General features: G+C 45.0%; 1 protein-coding gene across 1 annotated transcript in view; it reads left to right on the top strand.

Annotated features, from left to right (window-relative positions):
- The first annotated feature begins 332 nt into the window (after positions 1-332).
- The window catches only part of C5H18orf63 (chromosome 5 C18orf63 homolog), a 156,259-nt gene continuing 135,556 nt past the window's right edge, over positions 333-21,035 (top strand). Inside the window, exons 1-3 of the mRNA XM_040353890.1 lie at positions 333-503; positions 8,754-8,905; positions 9,014-9,092. Coding sequence (XP_040209824.1) covers positions 8,772-8,905; positions 9,014-9,092 — 213 coding nt within the window. The 5' untranslated portion in view covers positions 333-503; positions 8,754-8,771. The remainder of the gene's footprint in view (positions 504-8,753; positions 8,906-9,013; positions 9,093-21,035) is intronic.

Genomic DNA, 21,035 nt, shown 5'->3' with positions numbered 1-21,035 from the left:
CCAGTATTTGGGATTTTCTTTCACTTTTAGTGATATCGCTAATCAGGACAAATAGAGAGGATGAATTCTCCTCACAGACAGCATTAAAAAACCTGACAGTGGTTTTAATCCACTGGATCTAAAGCTAAGAAAAAGGTTTGCCTTTAGTTATGCTTTAATGAAATATGGATTGTGTGTTTGAACTGGATGGGGACAATTGTTTGTAGGGTGCTTCTCTGGTCATGAACTATTCTGTGGCTCAGTGTGATTGAATAGGCGTCACCCTGGTAAGAGACATGCACGTCTATAGGGATTCTGAGGATGCCTTATGTCCTATATCCTCATGAACTTTGCTTCCCTCTCTGGGCTGCTTTTCCATTGGCCCCTCAGACTTGCTATCAGTCCAATGGATGCGGGAGGAGCTCCGTCCCTGATGGTAGGGGCGGGAAAGTGAGTGCGTGACTTAGAAGGCGAGTGTGTGAGAGAGGAGGAGGGAGAACGGAGTGAACGGCTGAGGGAGCCATGTGAGTTCACACTTATTTGTCCGTGCTCTGAGCTCAGGGCCAAGGGTCACTCACCGAGGTGGCACTCCATGCTGCTGCCTTTGGACTACTTACAGTAAATGTTCTTCTGCAGGGTGTCATACTCCTAGACGGCACCTTTCCTGTCATGATAATGTAGAAGTGCCATGTCTGAGGAGATTCTTATGTAGGAATGTCTCCCTGGTGTTTTTATTGTATATCTGTCATATAGACTGCCACCAGTCACCACATTGTCCCTATAAACGACATACATGGAGGCCATACTACTAGATATGGAATTTAATCACTTGAAGAATAGACATTTTCTGGCACTTTTTGTATATTTTTTGCTGAAAAATTATTTGGAATCCCCAAACCTATATAATTTTAAAAGCAGCCCTAGAGAATAAATTGATGGGTTTTGCAATTTAATATGTCACACAGTATTTGTACAGCAGAAGAAAAACACGACGATACCTCACGTGTGTGGTTTGAACACCGTTTTCATATGCGGGCACAACTTACGTATGTGTTCACTTCTGCGCGTGAGCTCGGCAGGATGGGGCACTTTAATTTTTTTATTTTTATTGATTTTACTTTTTATTTTTACACTGTCCTTTTAAAAAAAAACGAATTTGGGTCTCTTTTATTCCTATTACAAGGAATGAGACATCCCTTGTATTAGAAAAAAAGCATGACAGGTCCTCTTTAATGTGATATCTGGGGTCAAAAAGACTCCAGATCTCATATTTACACTAAAATGCAATAACATTTTTTTTTAAATTATAATAAATACGTAATAATTTCCCCTTTAAGACCATTGGGCGTAAGTGAGGTTTGACATCGCTTCCGTCATCCAATGTTATGGAGCCGAGTGGGGGCCATCTTTCCCTCACTCGGCTCCATGCTACTGAGGGGATATCATCGATTGTCTCTGCCACTACCGGTGGTTCAAGTAAACGGTGGAGACGACCATAGCACGACCAGCGATGCGGCTGCCCAAACCCTCGCTTCTCTCCCTTGCCTCTCCGTGGCGTGGGCATTGCAAGTGTGGGCACCCGGCTGTGACAGCTTGCGGCTTCACAGCTAGGTACGAATGCACGAGTTGCACAGCGCCTCCCTATTGGTTAAGCAATCTTCTGGAACCTGTGACATGTCTAAGAAGATTGCATGGAGGGAGGGGGAGAGGAGAACTTATGCTCGAGTCGCCTAGGCAGCCCTAGCGCAAGTGGTAGCAGGTACCTGCTCCCCCTCCCCCATTTAAAAGAAATAACATGCCAAATGTGGCATATTTGGGGGGGAGAAGTGCTTAAAACTAGGGTTGTCCCGATTACCCCTTTTTAAGACCGAGTACAAGTACCGATACTTTTTTTTCAAGTACTCGCCGATACTTTTTTTTTTTTTTTTTTATGTCATGTGTCAGTATTTTTTTTTATTTTACAATTTAAATATTTCACTATTTTTTTTTTTTTTTTTTTTACAATGCTTTCTTGGGGGGGGGGGGGGGGGGGATGGGTGGATGTATTATTTTTTACAATGATCTATTTTTATTTATTGACATTTTTTTTTCTTAGCCCTGTTGGGGGGCTTTTGTGAGATATCAGGGGTCATAACAGACCCCTGAAATCTCACCTTTGAGACAGAGAAAGAGACTAAGGACACAGATTCCCCAGTCCCTTTCTCAGCTGCAATGGAAATGAATGGACAGGAGACAGAGGCTCCTATCCATTCATAAACTGAAGCATCGTAAACACAGTTTACAATGCTCAGTCATATGAATGGACAGAGTCAGTGATCACTGACTCTGTTCATTTGGAAAAGGTAGGGGGGAAGCAGCGGCACGGAGGGGGGACACAGATCACGGAGGGGGGGAAGCAGCGGCACGGAGGGGGGACACAGATCCCGGAGGGGGGAAGCAGCGGCACGGAGGGGGGACACAGATCCCAGAGGGGAAGCAGCGGCACTAAGGGGGGAGGGGGAGAACAGATGGCGGCAGCGGCACGGAGGGGGAGAACAGAGGACGGCAGCAGCACGGAGGGGGAGAGCAGAACGGCAGCGGCACGGAGGGGGGACACAGGAGCATGGAGAGAGAGTCGGGTATCGGTAAAATAGCGGAGCATTTTCCCCCAGTACAAGTACTCGGGGAAATGCTTGGTATCGGTCCCGATACCGATACTAGTATCGGTATCGGGACAACCCTACTTAAAACAAAAATTCCCCTTTTGGGTGGAGCTCCACTTTAATATATGATTATCAATCGCATCTTTCCCCTAATCTGATTACCCATAATGTGATTGTTGGAAATACAGTCATATTCATAAACCTTATCTCTGTGTTTGAATCCAAATCTATCGGGAGGGAGGTTATGGCTATTCAATTGTTTGCAGTAGGGTTGTCCCGATACCACTTTTTTAGGACTGAGTACAAGTACCGATACTTTTTTTTATGTACTCGCCAATACCGATACTTTTTTTAAATGTGTCCCCAAATGCAGCCATGTCCCCCACATATTGCAGCCATGTCCCCCACATATTGCAGCCATGTCCCCCACATATTGCAGCCATGTCCCCCACATATTGCAGCCATGTCCCCCACATATTGCAGCCATGTCCCCCACATATTGCAGCCATGTCCCCCACATATTGCAGCCATGTCCCCCACATATTGCAGCCATGTCCCCCACATATTGCAGCCATGTCCCCCACATATTGCAGCCATGTCCCCCACATATTGCAGCCATGTCCCCCACATATTGCAGCCATGTCCCCCACATATTGCAGCCATGTCCCCCACATATTGCAGCCATGTCCCCCACATATTTCAGCCATGTCCCCCACATATTTCAGCCATGTCCCCCACATATTTCAGCCATGTCCCCCACATATTTCAGCCATGTCCCCCACATATTTCAGCCATGTCCCCCACATATTTCAGCCATGTCCCCCACATATTTCAGCCATGTCCCCCACATATTTCAGCCATGTCCCCCACATATTTCAGCCATGTCCCCCACATATTTCAGCCATGTCCCCCACATATTTCAGCCATGTCCCCCACATATTTCAGCCATGTCCCCCACATAATGCAGCCATGTCCCCCACATAAACCTGACATTTTTACAGGGATGTGTAGACTTTTTATATCCACGGTATGAGCATCCATCATAACAAGGTTGAGTACTCTTAAGAGTACCACTTATTCTTGGACTTTGTAGAGTCTCCCCAGTTGATAACTAAAAATAATGTATATTGCAGTGAATCAGAACTAGAATCTCCAGTAACCTGTTTAAAAATGTTCAAAACAAGTCTAAATTTCCTGTAACTCTGGTTCATCTGCTGAATCCAGGCAAGAAACCTCGACTTTTTCAGATTTTTACATAGCAGTTTCCAGTAATGTGCTTGATGGGTCTGAAGTATATTTCATTACCTCCATCATATTTAAGGCAGGTCCTGCAACAGAGCACATTTCAAGCCCTTTGTATTTCAAACCGAGAGGAATGGGAAATCCATCTACATGATAGTAAAAAAATTACAAGCACTTAGTACCTGCATGCGGTATGATAGAGTGATTTCTTCAGAGGCATGAAAGTGATGACTTGTTTGCAGGCTTTTATCCGACCGCTCTATGAGCCGGCAGAAAACTAATTTTTGGCCATAAAAGGAAGTGCGCCCACATAATGCAGCCATGCCGCACGTGCCGCTGTAAAGCAGCGTGCGGGGAACAGCTTTCGTTTGAATAGCTGTATCCCCGCCGCGTATAGACACTCCCCCTTGCGCGGGATTGGACAGATCATCCGTCCAATCCCGCGCAAGGGGGAGTGTCTATACGCGGCGGGGATACAGCTATTCAAACGAAAGCTGTTCCCCGCACGCTGATTTACGGCGGCGGCTTTGCGGTCTGCGGCGTAGGCGGGTTTGCGGCGGTGGGGGGGGACCAGTATTCTATTTTAGTATCGGGGGTATTTGCGGGAGTACAAGTACTCCCGCAAATACTCGGTACCGATACCGATACTGGTATCGGTATCGGGACAACCCTAGTTTGCAGATTTAATCATTTTGAACAAATGTATAAATTGCAATGCGTACAGCTACTATAACTCTCTCTTGGTTGAATCTGACAGAACCTGGCTAAACTCATTTAGATTTTAATGGGAAATTAAATATTTCTTATTTTACCAACTTCTCAGCACCAAAGATTATTGCTCATATTCGCTACTCATGTGGAAAACAATACAATAGATCAGCCCTTCTCAACCTTTATAACACATGGATTTTCAGGTTTCAGTAAACCCTGCTAATAATTACAAAATCTACTGCTCAATGTTGATATGTTATTTGCCTGAATAGTAAGTTGATATAAAAGGCTAAGGCTACTTTCACACTGATGCACTATAGGGATAAAAATTGTGCCTCACCTGCTTTCACACTTGATCGGTGCGCTGGGAGGAACGCTAAGGCTTGATTCACATCTATGCATGTTTCTTTTGAGCGTTTTTGCGGTGCTTGCTGCGTTTTTCGACACACGTTTTTACCGGGATTTATTTTTTATTTTTATTTTTTTAGCCGGTGTGACAGAACCCACTGTCACTGTGTGTTTTGGAAGGGACTGTGGGTGGGCCTCTAACGCACAGATTATGGCCCAGAAGAGACTGGAGACAAGCTGGCATTGAGATAATGTAATGCTACATCCCTTCTCCCCCCATCCCCCCCCCCCTCTTGTTGCTGTGTCTAATTGTGTTGGTAAATGGCACATAGCATAGACAATGGTCTGGACTGGAGACATCTCTCCGCAGGGGATGTGTATTGAGAGGCTGCCTGCTTACCATAATCTCATTATGTTTATCTGTAGTCTCAATGTACAAATGTTCCATCCCATTGGTTGTTCCTTGTCCCCTACCCCCTCCCCTCTATGACAAAGCTAAGGGGAGCGTCCCTAACTGTGTGTAAAAGTGTATGTCTTGTAGTTAATAAACAGTTTATGCTCTGCATGTTTAACCCTCAACACCTGTGTGGATTGTCTCGTGATTGAGGGGTTAAGGGCTGGTTATGGCGAATCTGCAGGCTGCGGGTGCGTTTGGAGGACAGGAGACACAGGTCTGGCGGATGTGCCCACATGGGGTATCCGAGATCCGTCATAGCCGGCAATTTTATTTTTTTTACATTTCCTTTAGCAACCAGCTATAAACGCAAACGCGGTACTTGCGTTTTGGATGCAGGCCCATTGAATTCTATTACATGCAAAACGCTGCTTTTTGCGGGGAAAAAAGTCCCTGATCCTTTCAAAAACGCAGAGGCACAAAAAGCATTGATGTGAACATCTTCCATAGGAAACTATGTTAAAAAATTTCCCTGCATTTCTGCAAAATGCATCAAAAAACACATTAGTGTGAATGGAGCCTAAAAAAAGTCCTGCAAGCAGCATATTTGAGGCGCTGTAGGAGCAGGGTGTATACTGAAATCAATAGGCAGCGCAGCCGAAGCTGAATACCTGGGTAGTGCTGTTAAAAGCGCCCCGCTAGCGGCCAAAAGCAATGCTAAAATAGCGGCGCTTTACCGCCGGTGCCCACCCCAGTGTTCAAGTGCCCTAAATGAAAGTAAGGAATGTGGTGTACTTGGCATATTTGACACCCAGGGCTGTTCAATACAACAACAATTATTTTTAGTAATACAAATGAAAAGAATTATAATAGTTATAGCAAGAAAAGACACCGGGTTCCCTCACATTGTTGGCCGGTAAAGAAGTCCCCCCTTAAAATGTGGTCTCTGAAGTGCCCATTATACTGATGGTCAGTGACAAGAATGCCCCCTTACAGATAAAAAAGATCATTGGTGTCAGTGGTTACTTATCTGCAAGTCAAATTGTTAAAGTGTATGTAAACCTGAGAAAAAAATAAATAAATACTGGTACAGTAGAGGATGTCAAGTCATTTGTGCCCAGTTTTGCCACAAAGAGTTAATCCAGCTCTGAGCAACCCTCTTGTCTTTTTACAGTAAAATAAAAAGGACACAGATGAGTTTGTGTCGCCCCCCCCCCCCCCCACTACTGTAACTGACATCTGATTGCTTTATCTCATACATGAACATGAGAGCAGAGATTGTGTTACGATTCCAGCTTCACATCCCCCTCCTTTCTTCTCCAGCACTCCCAGGATTGGCTGCTCCACACCTCAGCATGATTGGGCATGCTGAAGTCATGTGGTGCCTTTCCTGAGTTTTGACTGGATGTTACTCATCATGGGGTGTTATCAGTATGACTGAGGAGGATATTAATGGTGCAGTCAGCTTCCAGAGCCAGCAGAAAGATTAGAAGTGTGTAGAGGTGGGCGGGAAGTCTTGTGACATCACGACTTCACCCACTGAGCTATGGCAAAGAGACCCAACCACTAATTCCAGATTTTTGCAAAGCTCCTACTGCTGAAGGGGGTGGCATTTGCAAGGTAGGGATATATGCAGGAGGCTTGCATGTGTATACATACATTAATACTAAGAGTTGCAACGATACCAGTATTGGTGCTGATACTAAGCATTTTCGTTACTCGCGAAAATGCGCCAATACAGGAAGTGGCAGCTTGGAAGTAGTCTCCTCTGCTATCCTCGCCACTGCCTCCCAGCGCTGTCTTTTTTGTTTCTGCCTCCTGCAGACAGGGGGAAGAAGGGGCGAACTCAACTCACCTTGGCTGTGCTCAAGCGGGGGCCGTCTCGGTTCGGCTGTGGGCGAGCGTGCTTGGACGTGCTCAGGCAGGGGGCGGTATTTGCTCGGATCATCGGATGTGCTCGTGCGGGGGGCGGTCGTGACTCAGCTGTACTGGGGCAGGCTCGGCCGTGCTCAGAGGGGACGGGCTTGGCGTTGCTCGGGGGAGGGGGAGGTTGGAGCCGGTGTCAATTGGCTGGTAACATGAAGTGCACTGCAAAGGTATTAGAAGAAAGAGGATGATCATGTTGCAGGAAAGTATAGACCAGAAGTTTTCATGTTTTTGAACTTAAGCTGTTCCCCACTGTGATTACAGTGAATGAATGGCTGGATACTTTTCTATTCCCTATGATGAATATGGGGAGTCATGTCTACAGTCTCTGACTGTCTTGTGTACCAAGTCCGCAGCCTCTGATAATGTCCAGTCTCTGACTGTCTCCTGTACCATGTCTGCAGTCACTGCTGTCACTTCTGCCTGTTGCCTCCTCCTTCACTCCACTAGCTGTCACCTCTGCCCCATGTTTCCCAATGACCCTCCTATCCCCATCCTTATCCCCCACAATCCCTATTTCTCTTTCGTTCATGGACGGACACAGCAGCATTGACCTTAGGGTTATATAACCTTCCTTTCAGGAGAGACTAGGCAGAAAAACAGCACTTCAAGTGTTAAAACACTTCTCTCAGTACAGCACCTCCCAGGGGGCGGGTCCCCCGGGTACATCCCACTCTCTGGAACATCCAGCCTCAGTTCGTAAACAAGCAGTACAAACCAAAGGAGGTGCTGTGTCCGTCCATGAACTCAGAGAAATGGATTTTACGGTGAGTACAAAAATCCTATTTTCTCTTTCGTTCATGGACGGACACTGCAGCATTGACCTTAGGGACGTCCCCAAGCAGTGTCAAAAAATTTCGAGGGGTGGGAAAAAACACAGCAAACCAGGTTACACCCCAAACAAACCAGAGTTCCTCAACGGAGGAACTTTAACCTTAAACTGCCGCCCGTAAAACCTTGCGGCCAAAGGAGGCATCCGAAGATGCACTCACATCCACCTTGTAAAATTTTGAGAAGGTGTGGATTGACGACCAGGTCGCCGCCTTACATACCTGTAAGACAGACGCTTGATGGCGGAAAGCCCAAGAGGCACCGATCGCCCTGGTCGAATGCGCCGTCACCTGAAAAGGGAGGTGCCCGCCCCTTTAGGGCATAGGCCTGGAGCACGACCTGTCTGTCGGAGGGAGAAGTATCAGTACTCAGTGTTAAAGAAAAGTAGTATCGTGCAACCCTAATTAATACGGTGCCATTCGTTTATACTGGGTGAGTGGTGGGTTTACATCCACTTTAATTGTGCAAGGAATCTCTAGCAACCTCTATGGGAACCTAGTGTTCCAATGAAACCATGGTTAAGCAAAGGCTGCAATAGAACATGTACCAATACTGTTGAATTGGCACTACTACTACTGATATGCTGTTTGGCTAATGGGTGTAATTGTAGGATTGGATTGTGAACAAATTTAGAACTACCAATGATAAATATAATTTAAGAGAGATTCGCTTTCTTTCAGTTTCTCATATGTAGAGCTATGGATGTGAAAACGCCTGAATCTCTGTTTTTTATGGATTTGCCGGATCTAAGGGAACTTTGTGCTGTAAAGATTTATTTGAATCCTGGAACTTTAAATCCTTGTATTAGAGATGCACAGATTCAACTCTGCAGGTATGCACTTATTCCAGCTAACCTCTTGGGCACACTGGACTCAAGTGATGATTATTATTATTATTATTTTTACTTTTACCCTTAATTTTTTTAATTGCTGTATTTCAGACATTTGTTATTTCTTAATGAACAAATTGTCGCTTCACCAAATCCAGAACAGTTTGATCAGATAACAATCATCATGGCAGTGAGTTAACATATTTCATTTGTTATTGGGAATTAACCAATATGTTTGTTTTTAAAGTAGAAGTCCAATTTTGTTGAACGTTAAAACGATTCTCTTTTCAATTCAGGATAATCATGACACAAAAAGACTTATAATACTGCAAACATTCTACACATTTTACATTGGCACTCTTCCTAGGTAGTCTTTATTTTTATATGGATGCATGGATTCCCCTCACCTGCTACTTCATGTGTGCAGAATGGTAGGGTCTGCTGTAATAATTTGATCTGTCTCTACGTTGTAATAACTGAAAAACTGCAGAGAGCATCAGTCTGCCACCCAGGACGGGTCAAGGTGAAGCGGCACATTCCCCGGGCGCCAACTCTACCTGCAGGTAAAGGTGGAGCGCTAGGAGATCCAGTAGCATCTTTCTCCCTGCCCTTTGCTTACAGGAGTGACTGTATTGCCACTGATGTCAATAGGGCTTTTATTTACCTCTGACACTAGCCCAGTGCCACCTATTGCACTTGTTCATGTGCAATTTTGTGTTTACAAATGACTGCACACCTCAAGTAACGGTGCCTCCTCAGTTCAGCAGCTGCCAGGAGACTTGATATGGAGTTCTGCAGAGGGAGCTCTGTATTTTGGGGGCAGGGGGGAGCTCTGTACTAGAGGAAGGATGAGGGGTGAGCTTTGTAGTGAGGAAGAGGGAATTGAGGGAAGAGCTCTTTACTGTGGGTGAGGGAGGAGCTTTGTAGTGTTTCTTCCAATGACACCACCGACACAGGGACATATTCTCAAGTCATCCTCCAGGATGGTAACACGAGATATACGCTCATCCTATTTTCCATCTATTGCAATGCATGCTGGACAGGCATGTATGTGTACAGAAAGAAGGCCAACACATTGTGCATGGTGAGGCGGATAACCATGTGGTCATTCAAGGCTGCTGTGGGGGTCCTGGTGGTTGGGTAACAGCACTGCTTAGCCAGCACTAGCCCTACTAGCTACTCTCAGGGGCAGAGTGACTCCCACTTTTTTCCTTGTTGGAGTTCTACCCTATGCGGTTTCCCTCGCCGGGTTTGAAAGGACTCGTCAAATCTACAAAGTCAGGCTTCTGTGCCTGGGAGTTAAGAGGGGAGTGTGTACTCCTTCAAGCGAAGGTCCTCTACTTCATTGTATACATATTGTGTGTACTAGAGGCCTTCCTTTAATCAGTAGGTCTGAGCTGGAAGTTTTGTGAAGTTCTCTAGTGAATCTGTTATTGAAAGTGAGTGAGAAACTTATATAGCAAGGCAAACTAAATAGCACATGCAAACTAAATCGCCTCTGGGCGCTCGTTGTTCCTGTCTCTCTTGATATCAAAAGAGATGAGTTTTGATCTTCTGAAGGCCAAGTGGTTCTCCTCCAACCGAATGCTGGTTGGTAAAGCGTTCCATAGCCTAGGGCCTTGGAACGCAAATCTTCTTTCCCCTTTGGATTTGTATCTGGCTTTGGGCATCTGGAGCAGATTTTGGTTGGTGGATCGCAGAATGCGATTGGGATTGTAAGTTTTTATTTTTTTGCATAGGTATTGTGGGGCCTTCCCATGGATGCACTTATCCGTCAGACAGAGTGCTTTAAAATCAATTCTGCCTTTCACTGGCAACCAATGGAGGGTTCTTAATGAAAGTGAGATTGATTCCCAGGGTTTTTTCCCGGTCACCAGTCTGGCGGCCGTATTTTGTACAACTTGCAGACGAGCAATTTGGTACTTTGGGAGTTCAAGGTAAAGGGCATTAGCATAGTCCAGTCTGGAGTTCACAATTGTTCCCACCACGACTGCTATGTCTTCTTTGGGAATGAAAGGAGTAAGTCTGCGTAGTAGGCGCAGCAGATGGTGCGATCCGCTGACTACTGACCCTATTTGTGCGTCCATTGTCATGTAGGTGTCGAAGATGACCCCCAGACTTTTGACTTTGGTGCTAGGGGTGATGATTTGGCCCAAAATGGGCGGGGGTATCCAAGTTGTTGCAGGTTGGTTCTTACGACTGGCATGAAACAGGAGAAGTTCTGTTTTGGAGCTGTTGAGTTTAAGATAACTCTTTGTCATCCAGTTTTCTATCAAAGAGAGACATGTCTCTAGCCTGAGATGATGATCCTTTTTGTTGCAGATGCGAAAATACAGTTGTGTGTCATCTGCATAGGAGTGGTAAAGTTGATTTTGGCTACTGATGATTTTAAAAAGAGGGCGGAGATAGATGTTGAACAGCACCGGCGACAGTGGGGATCCTTGAGGGACCCCACATGACACCGTGCGTTTTTCAGAAGTGAAAGGTCCCAGTTTCACTATCTGTGATCGGTTTTCCAAAAAAGAGGAGAACCAGGAAAGATCATTTTCTGCGACTTTGGCTACTTCCGCTAACCAAGCCAGTAATAGTTTGTGATCTACCGTATCGAAAGCTGCGATAAGGTCCAACAGAACTAGAAGACAAGATTCTCCTTCGTCTGCGGCCTTGAGAGCATCATCCCATATTTTAAGTAGTGCTGTTTCCGTTCCATGACCAGGACAGAAACCCAATTGGAGTGGATCGAGTAGATTGTGGGTATCTAGATGCTGTTGCAGCTGTTGTACCACTACTTTCTCCATTACCTTGGAGAGGACGTTTAGGCCTGTTATGGGGCGACGGTGAGTTGGGTCTTTAGGGTCATGAGTTGGTTTCTTTAGGATCGGTTGGATTATGCCTTGTTCCAAGTGTGAGGGCACTATGCCCTCCCTGAAGGACTGATTTATAAACGGTGTGATGGGAGGAGCCAGAATATCAGCACATTCCTTCAGCAGTTTGGTGGGGATGATATCATTGGGCGCTGTGCTATTTCGCAGAGCGCCGATGATATTGTTGGTGGTATCGATGGAGATGGGTTTGAGAGTGAACTTTGGTGATTGCGGTGAAGTTTTGTGGGAGTTGGGGGAATGGTTGAGGGGGGGGGGTTGGAGGGGGTGTTATTTTGCTTTAGAATGCTTTGACGAATTCCCTCAATTTTACTGATAAAATAGTTTGACAATTCATTGCAGAATTCTTGACTATGTGTGTTGGGGGCTTCAAGACAGGCTGGATTCATGGCCTGGGTGACAAGCCTGAAAAGTTCTCGGGGGCGGTTTAGGGCATCGGTGATGACAGTTGAAAAGTGTTTTTTTTTTTTGGCTTTAAAAATTTCTTTATGGTATTTATTTGTTATTGACTTGTAGACGGCATGGTTTTCCTCGGAAGAGCTTCTTTTCCAGGCGGCTTCGGCCCTCCTGCGCTCTTGCTTCAGCAATGACAGCTGATCGTTGAACCAGCTGGAATTGTTTTTTCGGATGCAGATTTTGCGTTTTGGCGCTGCTGAGTCAGCTGACTGCAGCAGAGCCTTGTTGATGGCATCCAGGGTTTCTGTGGTTGTTAGGTGTGGTTGGATTGTTTTTATTTTATTCTTTAATATTGTTTTGAAGAGTTCCGAATGGAGCTTCTTCTGCGATCTCGTCCAGTGCATTGTTGCTGGTTTAGATCTTTTTGTTAAAGGGGCATTTTTGGTAATAATGAACTTGATTACATGGTGGTCAGACCATGGTAACGGCTCATTTTTGAGGATCTTTACTTCCAGATCTTGTCTGAAGATAAGATCAAGTGTGTGCCCTGAAGCATGTGTGGGCCCACTTACTAGTTGCTGCAGACCCAGTCCTTCCAAGTGGTCAATGCAAGCGTCGGCGATGGGGTCCTGTGAGGAATTTGCCCACAGGTTAAAATCTCCAAGCAGCAAGAGGTGTTTGCTGCTTAGGGTATAAGTGGAAATGAATTCTGTTAAAGATGGGAAAAACTGCGATTTTTGGACCGGGTGGTCTGTAGCAGAGTAGAATATGGACGGTCTCCTGGGGGTTTGTTTGAAGTTGTAGAGAAAGGGTTTCCATGAATGGAAGTGGGTTTTGAAGGACTGGTTTAGTGATCGCGAGGTGAGTCTTGTGGATCACTGCCAGGCCTCCTCCTCTTTGCCCTACTCTATTTTCTGTTATGATGCGATCATTTTCTGGCACCAGTTCGTCTAGAATGGTGTTACAGTCCGCTGTAAGCCAGCTTTCTGTAATAAAGAGACAGTCTAAATCACATTGTAGGATGAGATCATGGATTTCTAAACGGTGTCTGACTGCCGATCTTGTGTTAACCAGAGCGCATGATATGCAATTTGGTTGGGATTTTGGGAAACGGTGTTTGACTGCCGATCGTCGATCGATTCTAAACAGGTGTTCGCTCCTTAGGGCTTTTTTGGTGGCGGCTGATAATATTGAGGCAAACGGCTTTAACCACTTACCCCCCGGACCATATTGCTGCCCAAAGACCAGAGTACTTTTTGCGATTCGGGACTGCGTCGCTTTAACAGACAATTGCGCGGTCGTGCGACGTGGCTCCCAAACAAAATTGGCGTCCTTTTTTTCCCACAAATAGAGCTTTCTTTTGGTGGTATTTGATCACCTCTGCGTTTTTTTATTTTTTGCGCTATAAACAAAAATAGAACGACAATTTTGAAAATTAATATTTTTTACTTTTTGCTGTAATAAATATTCCCCAAAAATATATAAAAAAACATTTTTTTCCTCAGTTTAGGCCGATACGTATTCTTCTACATATTTTTCGTAAAAAAAAATCGCAATAAGCGTTTATTGATTGGTTTGCGCAAAAGTTATAGCGTTTACAAAATAGGGGGTATTTTTATGGCATTTTTATTAATATTTTTTTTACTAGTAATGGCGGCGATCAGCGATTTTTTTTTCGGTATTGCGACATTATGGCGGACACTTCGGACATTTTTGACACATTTTTGGGACCATTGGCATTTTTATAGCGATCAGTGCTATAAAAATGCATTAGATTACTATAAAAATGCCACTGGCAGTGAAGGGGTTAACACTAGGGGGCGGGGAAGGGGTTAAGTATGCCTGGGTGTGTTCTTACTGTGGGGGTGGCCTCACTAGGGGAAACACTGATCCTCGGTTCATACATTGTATGAACCGAAGAAAAGCATTTCCCCTGCTGACAGGAACGAGAGCTGTGTGTTTACACACACAGCTCCCGTTCCCCGCTCTGTACCGAGCGATCGCGTGTGCCCGGCGGCGATCGCGCCCGCCGGGCACACGCACGGGAGTCGGGGGCGAGCGGGGGGCGCGCGCGCCCCCCTAGTGGCGGCTAAAAGGTAGGACGTCATAATACGTGATCTCGCCTAGGAGAGCCACCTTGTGGACGTATTATGACGGTGCGGCGACGGCAAGTGGTTAACCCCAAAATGTTTTTTGCAGAGTATCTCAGATTAGTCATGATATTACTGTACTGGGGGCAGATTTCTGACATGGGTAGGGGATTTTGGTGATGGGGGGGGGGGGGGGGGAGGAGGTTATGCTAGAACCTGCCTCCCTGTTTGATCCAGAGGAAGGCAAAAAAACCCTGGTCCGTGCGATGTCAATATGCCGCGTCCGGGGAAAAAAAATTCCTTCCTGATCCCCTGGGGGCGATCGGACGAGTCCCTGGATCAAAGAGCAAATGTGAAATAAGTAGGGAGGTGGGGGGGCCAGATTACAGGGGGTGTAGCAAGATGGATGCAGGAGTGAGGATTTCAGGGCCCCAGCCAGGGGTGTGTGGCTGGGAGGCCCGAGTCCCCACTCCTCAGGTAGCCCAGGAATGCCAGGTGGTGGATGGGGACCTGCTGGGGGTACAGGTGGGCTGGTTCAAGTTTGTGGTTTATTATGGGGTTGCTGGGGAGAATTGTGCCGCTAGGCCGCGGGTGAAGCCGCGGTCTTTCCTAGATTCGCGGCCGCCGGATGGTTCCACAAGGTGACGCGAGGGTCACCACCGCGGCTTATCCTGAAAAGGATGGCCGCCAGCTGTGCGCAAGGAGGTAAAAGAGAAGGCCCTGTAGCAGGGGCTTACCTTAAGGCTCCGTCGGATGGATTTTCTGGGAGACAGGGGAGAGACCAGGGGGAGATCAGGGGATCCAGGGATCCAGGGAAGGCGGATCGTGGGGCAGAGTGAGTCTGGCAGTGGACGCTGAGGCTGAGAGGTGGAAAGCCCTGCCTATCTGGCTCTGGGAGCCGTACGTCCTGCAAAGGCTGCGGTGGAGGAGGGGGGGGGGGAGCAGCGGGGAAAAGCCAGGGGGAAAAAAACGGGGAGAGAGGCTGCCGCGGAGGGATGGGAGAGCACTGGCCTGCCTAGCTTGTCAGCTACTCGGAGTGCGAGAGGGGTGAGTCACTGGAGGTCAGTTGAGAGGAGCTCACAGGCACACGTCCGTCTACTAGACCAATGTGCCTGCTGAGTGTCTACAGGACTCGCTCGCTATGAGACTGTGTTTTCACTTTAACCCTTTTGCTGCCAAGCCCTGTGCTCCACTTTTAGGTCTCATGCACACTGGACGTTAAAATAACATAAAAAACGTCAGTAGCTTTGCAGTGAGTTTTTCAACTTTTTTCAAAGTTTTTGCAATAGCGTTTTTAGCATTTATTCTCAGCAGTTAAACTCAGCTGGCCAGACCATTTTTTGCAATTTTTTTCCATTGCTTTATTTTTTCCCTTACAGCTTTCAGAGTTTGTGCAAGTCCCACCAAACCATATATTTTCTGAAAGCACATGACCAGTAGAATAAAGAAACATTTCTATGGATCATTAAAGTCATTCTTAGCAAATAAAAACACAGCATATTTTACAAATTTCCTGCTATAAGTAAAAGTTGTATTGAGTAATAAATAACAAATATTTAGTAAATTTTAAATTGCACTTTTTTGCAAAATGCTCAATTGCAAATGCGCAAACATGTAAATATCCAAATTTCTCAAAAAATCTGGAGGTTTTTACTTACAGCTTTCAGAGATTGTAAAAAAAAAAACATAGATGGTGCTACTGATTTTTTTTTTTTTTTTGTCCCGTGATATTTGTGTAAATGGGGATGCGTCGGCACCAAGAGTTTTTACCAAGGTGCTTGCACCGATCCTAGCTTTGCTGAGACAGAAGGGGGAGCATTTTAGGGGCCAGGGCAGCAGGTTGGGTAGAGGGAAAGAGATCAGTAGGAGACAGGCAAGCAGGAGCAGTGAGTTGAATGGGTCAAATTTTAGGTTAATTACTCTGATCAACGGATTGTAATTGGCTGATCAGAGCTATAGGATTGTTCAGCAATCTGCTGGACAATTTTCCTAAAAGTTTATGGTCACTGACGTGACCACGCACTTATAGCAGAAGGAGAAGTGAGGTCCGTAAGGCGTACAGACCTGGGCAGCTGGAAGCAGTGCTGTAGGACTGTATTCCATATGGACCTGACAGTGAAATGGTTAAACGGATGTGTTTTGAAGTAGCCAGGGTTTCTTTCAGTCATATGTGTAGTCTAGGGAGGGGGTTTTGACTGATGCAACAACCTTGTAATCTGTCACTAGGCTCCTGTTTGTATTGCATTGCCATGCGACAATGCAGTGATTTGCAAATATCATACAGTAAACCCATTTTGTTCACAAAAAAAAAAAAAGAAAACCTACCAAATGTTTAACCACCTGCTTACCACTCATAGTAAATATACTGCGAGCTGGTGGCAGGTACAGGCACTGTCACGGACATGTACCTAACCAGCCTTCTTCTGGGTTTGGGGTGCACATGTGTGCTTCCCCTGACGATCCGCGCCGTAGTTTGACACAGCATGAGTTTGTCAGCGGATTTCAGCCAATACCTACTGATTGGTCCAATCACACACAGAACTCTGTGTACATAGGAACAGCGATCTGGCTATTCTCCCTAGAAAAGCAGGGAGAAAAAACGGCCAGACCAGAAAGTAAAAGCAGCACACAATACACATTGTTGGGCACACAGTTAACTTCTTGATTGCCCCTAGATATTAACTCTTTCGATCCAGTGTCAGTACAGTGTCCATGTACAGTATTATCACTGTATTAGTGTCACTAGCAACATCAGTGACCTTACCAGCCAGTGTCGTTGTCCGACGCCCTATCACAATCACACTATAAGTTGCTGATCACCGCTATTACAGTATAGCATCTATAGCTGTGTCAATTCTAGTTTTGTAAACTCTATCTTTTGCACAAACCCATTAATATACACTTATTTTGATTTTTCTTTTACCAAAGACATTTAGCAGAATACATTTTGGCCTTAATTTTATGAAGGAATTTTTTTTTTAATGTTTTTATTGGATATGTTTTTTAATAGTAGAAAATAGCATTTTTTTTTGGTGTATGTGTGTGTGTGTATAGATATTATAGATATATCTATATCTGTCTCTCTCTATATACAGTGGGTACGGAAAGTATTCAGACCCCTTTAAAATTGTCACTCTTTGTTATATTGCAGCCATTTGCTAAAATCATTTAAGTTAATTTTATTCCTCATTAATGTACACACAGCACCCCATATTGACAGAAAAACACAGAATTGTTGACATTTTTGCAGATTTATTAAAAAATAAAAACTGAAATATAAACATGGTCCTAAGTATTCAGACCCTTTGCTCAGTATTTAGTAGAAGCACCCTTTTGATCTAAAACAGCCATGAGTCTTTTTGGGAAAGATGCGACAAGTTTTTCACAACTAAATTTGGGGATCCTCTGCCATTCCACCTTGCATATCCTCTCCAGTTCTGTCAGGTTGGATGGTAAACGTTGGTGGACAGACATTTTTAGGTCATCCAGAGATGCTCAATTGGGTTTAAGTCAGGGCTCTGGCTAAGTCATTCAAGAACAGTCAAGGAGTTGTTGTGAAGCCACTCCTTCGTTATTTTAGCTTTGTGCTTAGGGTCTTGTTGGAAGGTAAACCTTCAACCCAGTCTGAGGTCCTGAGCACTTTGGAGAAGGTTTTTGTCAAGGATATCCCTGTACTTGGCCGCATTCATCTTTCTTTCGATTGCAACCAGTCGTCCTGTCCCTGCAGCTGAAAAAACACCCCCACAGCATAATGCTGCCACCACCATGCTTCACTGTTGGGACTGTATTGGACAGGTGATGAGCAGTGCCTGGTTTTCTCCACACATACCTCTTAGAATTGAGGCCAAATTTTTTTTTGCCATCTTGGAGTCCTTTAGGTGTTTTTTTAGCAAACTCCATGCGGGCAATCATGTGTCTTGCACTGAGGAAAGGCTTCTGTTGGGCCACTCTGCCATAAACCCCCGACTGGTGGAGGGCTGCAGTGATGGTTGACTTTGTACAACTTTCTCCCATCTCCTGACTGCATCTCTGGAGCTCAGCCACAGTGATCTTTTGGGTTCTTCTTTACCTCTCTCACCAAGGCTCTTCTCCCCCGATAGCTCAGTTTGGCCGGACAGCCAGCTCTAGGAAGGGTTCTGGTCGTCCCAAACGTCTTCCATTTAAGGATTATAGGGGCCGCTGTGCTCTTAGGAACCTTAAGTGCAGCAGAATTTTTCTGTAACCTTGGCCAGATCTGTGCCTTGACACAATTCTGTCTCTGAGCTCTTCAGGCAGTTTCTTTGACCTCATGATTCTCATTTGCTCTGACATGCACTGTGAGCTGTAAGGTCTTATATAGACAGGTGTATGGCTTTCCTAATCAAGTCCAATCAGTATAATCGAACACAGCTGGACTCAAATGAAGGTGTAGAACCATCTCAAGGATGATCAGAAGAAATGGATAGCACCTATGTTAAATATGAGTGTGACAGCAAAGGGTCTGAATACTTAGGACCATGTGATATTTCAGTTTTTCTTTTTTAATAAATCTCTGCAAAAATGTCAAAGTTGGGACATTGCAACAAAAAGCTGGCAAAGTGGTACTAAACTAAGAACATTTAGCAGAAAATTGTGTTAATTGGCAACGGAACGTTCATTAATGAGAAGTTGACAGTGATTCTTACCATGTCTCAAAAGCCATTTCGCTTCTTGGAACTAGCTGCATCTGTCTTACTGTTCTGACAAGAGTCCCCAGGGTACCTCCCATCTCCCCCCCCCCCCCAATCCTTTTCTTACTCCTGGTTCCTTCTCTCTTTTCTTTAGACAAACTTTAGTCTTAGATCGCCGCTGTTATCTAAGCCGGAAGCTGGAGCAGGTATGTGTCACAACCAGGTAAAAAAGTGCCAAATGTAGCAGTGGAGGTGGGGAGGGCGCAAACAAGCAGCGCTTCCCCTTTTGGGTGGAGCTCCTCTTAAGTGCCAGTTCGGCCATCGATCTTTATGAGATGCTGCTTTGATCACTGTTTGATTTTTTTTTTCTTTTTCTGCCATTATGTTTTGCACTTTCTTTGGATGGAGACCATTCCTCAGTATCTATACAGTTTAATGCTGACAATATTTCATCCTGGCGGTATTGTAATTATATGATACTGTTTTGTCGCTAAGGGTGAAGGTCTTGTATATTCGTTTACTGTCCCATACCTTCTTTTTTTTTTTTTTTTTACACTAACTGTGTACTATTTGTTTTGTTCAAAACTGCAATAAAAAAAAAGTGAAAGAAGTTGTCGGTTTCAGAATAATGTTCTTCAATGTAAAATTGCAAAGACTTTAAATATATCATCATCCACAGTACATAATATTAAACTATTCAGAGAATCTGAAGAAATCTCTGTGCTCAAGAGACATGACCGAAAAGCAATAATGGATGCCCGTGAACGTCAGACAGCAATGTATTAAAAACGGCATGATTTTGTGATGGACATCACTGCATGGGCTCAGGAATACTTCCACAAATCACTGTCTGTGAACACAGTTCGCTGTGCCATTCAAAAATGCAAGTTAAATGTCTATCATGCCAATAAGAAGCCATATCTGAAAATGATCCAGAAACACCGCCGTCTTCGCTGGGCCAAAGCTTATTTAAAATGGTCTGTTGCAAAGTAGAAAATTGTTCTGTGGTCAGACTTCTTTTTTTTCTTTTCTTTTTTTTTTTTTTAACAACCATGGGCGCCATGTCCTAAAAGACTAAAGAGGGGGACCTTCTGGCTTGTTATCAGCGCTCCATTCAAAAGCCTGTATCTGTGATGGTATGGGGGTGCATTAGTGCATATGGAAAAGGCAGAATGCACATCTGAGAGGCACCATTAATGCTTAGATATATCAAGATTTTAGAGCAGCATAGGCTCAAGCAAGAATAGGTCAACATTCTTCTCCCAAAACTCCAATTAACTGGTCTCAGTTCCCAGATGCTTACAGAATGTTGTTAAGAGGGTATGATGGAGTGTGCTAGTAGGGGTGTCTGGTGAGGAATCCTTCTAGAAATGAAAATGTCCATAAAGGCTTCTATCTCAAACCCTAAAAAAGGCCTGGGATATGAATGTACCCTCCCTGCAGCAGGTCCTAGTTATACCGCAGGATATACAGCTAAATTATAGCCCAAGTTTAAACTGCAGTATTTTTAGTTTTGGCCAGGATCAAGGGAGATGAAGAGTGTAGAAGAAGCAAATATGAGATGGTGAGTGGGTTAAAAGTGAGGAGGGAAGGAGGGGTCAAAAGGGTAGACCTGGATGGGGAAAAAAAAGGTTTGGGTGTTGGAAAGGGATAGGTAGCAAGAGCATAAGGGGGATAGGGTGGTTACCCTTGTGCTAGTGTACACTGACCCAAGTATAGTAGCAGGTACTCTGTCAGTACAGGGTCGTCTATGGATAGGGCAATTTTGGAACCCTAGTGGGATAAGTGCAATTTAAAAGCCTCCCCCCCTATTTGACAGTATGCTGTGACATACACAGGCAAAAAGGCAAAAATTTATTTGCTTACATCAATAGCACAACATTCAAAAAAGATCATGTTGGGTTGGTGAAAAACAAAATAGGCACAAGGGTGTTATTTTCCCAGGTTTACAATTACAAAGTGCTGAATGACTTTACTGCATGAGCATCAAATGCAAAAACACAGCCGGTCTGGATCTGGTAAGTGGCAACCTGATGCAGGCTGCCATGCTGCTCTGCAGTAAGGATGAGCTCCGGCGTGTTCGCAAAGTACACGTGCAGAGCCTGCCAGGAAGTTG

This window comes from Rana temporaria, chromosome 5 (genome assembly GCF_905171775.1).
Source record: "Rana temporaria chromosome 5, aRanTem1.1, whole genome shotgun sequence".
In the NCBI taxonomy this organism is placed as follows: Eukaryota; Metazoa; Chordata; class Amphibia; order Anura; family Ranidae; genus Rana; species Rana temporaria.
This window is presented reverse-complemented; position numbering and strand designations above follow the sequence as displayed.